Source organism: Saccopteryx bilineata, chromosome 2, assembly GCF_036850765.1.
Source record: "Saccopteryx bilineata isolate mSacBil1 chromosome 2, mSacBil1_pri_phased_curated, whole genome shotgun sequence".
NCBI lineage: Eukaryota > Metazoa > Chordata > Mammalia > Chiroptera > Emballonuridae > Saccopteryx > Saccopteryx bilineata.
Window position 1 is genome coordinate 373921646 of NC_089491.1, and position 1935 is coordinate 373923580.

Sequence of the window (1935 nt, forward strand, 5' to 3'; positions counted from 1 at the left end):
CGTCAACAACTCTACCAAGGACTACCGAACACATTTGGTGAGTACCAGCTGAGCAATAAGGAAAACTCAGTTGGGACATATATTTAAAATAACTCAGTATTTAAACAATCAGAAGGCCCTGGGAAACCTTGTTTAACAAGTAACAAAATAAAAATGCTGTCCATCACACAGAAACTGGCCAAGGCCTATGAAGGACCCAAGTAGAATAAGCAGCCCTAACTCAGAAACTCCTCCAAGCAACCCAACTCACAGCCCAGCGCCTGACACCATGGCCTGCTGCCACACTAGCTTCTGTGGGTTTCCCAGCTGCTCCACCGGTGGGAACTGTGGCTCCAGCTGCTGCCAGCCAACCTGCTGCCCGACCAGCTGCTGTGGCACTGGCTGTGGGATGGGTTGTGGCACCGGCTGTGGCACCTGCTGTGGAGCTATGAGCTGCCGCACCAGGTGGTGCCGCCCTGACTGCCGCGTGGAGGACACCTGCCTGCCCCCCTGCTGCATGGTGAGCTGCACCCCCCCAACCTGCTGCCAGCTGCACCACGCCCAGGCCTCCTGCTGCCGCCCATCCTACTGTGGACAGTCCTGCTGCCGCCCGGCCTGCTGCTGCTACTGCTGCCAGCCCACCTGCTGCCAGCCTACCTGTTGAAAACCTTCCTCTGATGGCAATCCTGAGAAAATGGCACATCCAAACTAATGTAGAGTCCCAACAAACTTCTGAGCTCCAGTACCCATGACTCAGCTTGCTACCTCTTGTCCCATGGCTACATAATTTCCCTAAGACGTAAATTAATTTATAATAGAAAACCAAAAGTATTTTATAGACCTGGATATCAATAGAAGACCTACAATGTGAAAATAGTGCATAATCTAATACTATAAATATCATCTGAAATATTTTAACAGCTCATTGGATTTGAGATCTAATAAAAATTTTTATTCTTCAGTGATGAAGTCATTGTTGGAGTATTCTTTTTGGAACTTGTTACTAATACTAGAGTATTGGGATTTTTTCAATATCTCAATAAATGAGGCATAGCACTATGGTTTTTCATTATTGTGCCTTTAATAATAGTCTTTAAAAGGTAGTTTTCTTTAGTTTTGCCACTAAATGATCCAATATTCTGCAGCCAAATAATATGTTTAAAAGAATACAAAAAGATAGTATTTATAAACTATTCCTCGAAGTACTGAAATGTGCAATCGATGGCTAGGTGTTGCAGAAGATCAATGTTACAAAAAGGAATTTTATGTCATTTACCTTCTTGTGAACATTGCCAAATGCATTCATTTCATAAATATATGATTCTGTGTACAATTTTTCAATCAGCAAGGGTATAAAAAAGAGTAATGCACAATTGGAAAGACAGTAAACACAAGATTTTACACTAATAATAATCCCACTCTGTAATGATAATCCGTGAATTCTTGAGCAATCCCTTAACCCGGCTGGCCATTTATTTCTAACCTGGAAAATGAGAGAATGGAGTTTTATGACTTATAATGTCCCAGGCATAGGGTAGTAAGTCATTTCCTTAACAGGTGACACATTGACAATTAGTCCCTTCAGATGTCCAAAGCAGAAAAAAATACTGTTGTATGTATTACCACCATTTTACATATAGAAAGCACATTAGAATATTGAGGGGACTGAGATGTCTTGCAAAAAGGAACCTCTATAACCATCACTCCCAAACTGATTTAACCAGGAGATCTTCTGTTCACTTATCACCAACTAACATCCTGTAACCCTATTGTTCCTCAAAATAGACTTCACAGATTGACTAAAGGTGATTTCAACTGATGTTTTTATAACACCTATACCATTCTCTCATGCACTGCGAAGTAGAAAATAAATGACCATTACAAGGATGGATTTAAATGATCACGGTGTTGGCATACCATATCTCCATTTTTATTCTAATCTCCAGAGGGCTCTAG

At 41.6% G+C, this 1935-nt stretch overlaps 1 protein-coding gene across 1 annotated transcript; it reads left to right on the forward strand.

Annotated features, from left to right (window-relative positions):
- The first annotated feature begins 268 nt into the window (after window positions 1-268).
- On the forward strand, window positions 269-643 carry LOC136323596 (keratin-associated protein 9-3-like). The gene has a single exon (XM_066255449.1). It carries the CDS (start codon window positions 269-271, stop codon window positions 641-643), a length of 375 nt encoding a protein of 124 aa, XP_066111546.1.
- The last annotated feature ends 1292 nt before the right edge of the window (window positions 644-1935 follow it).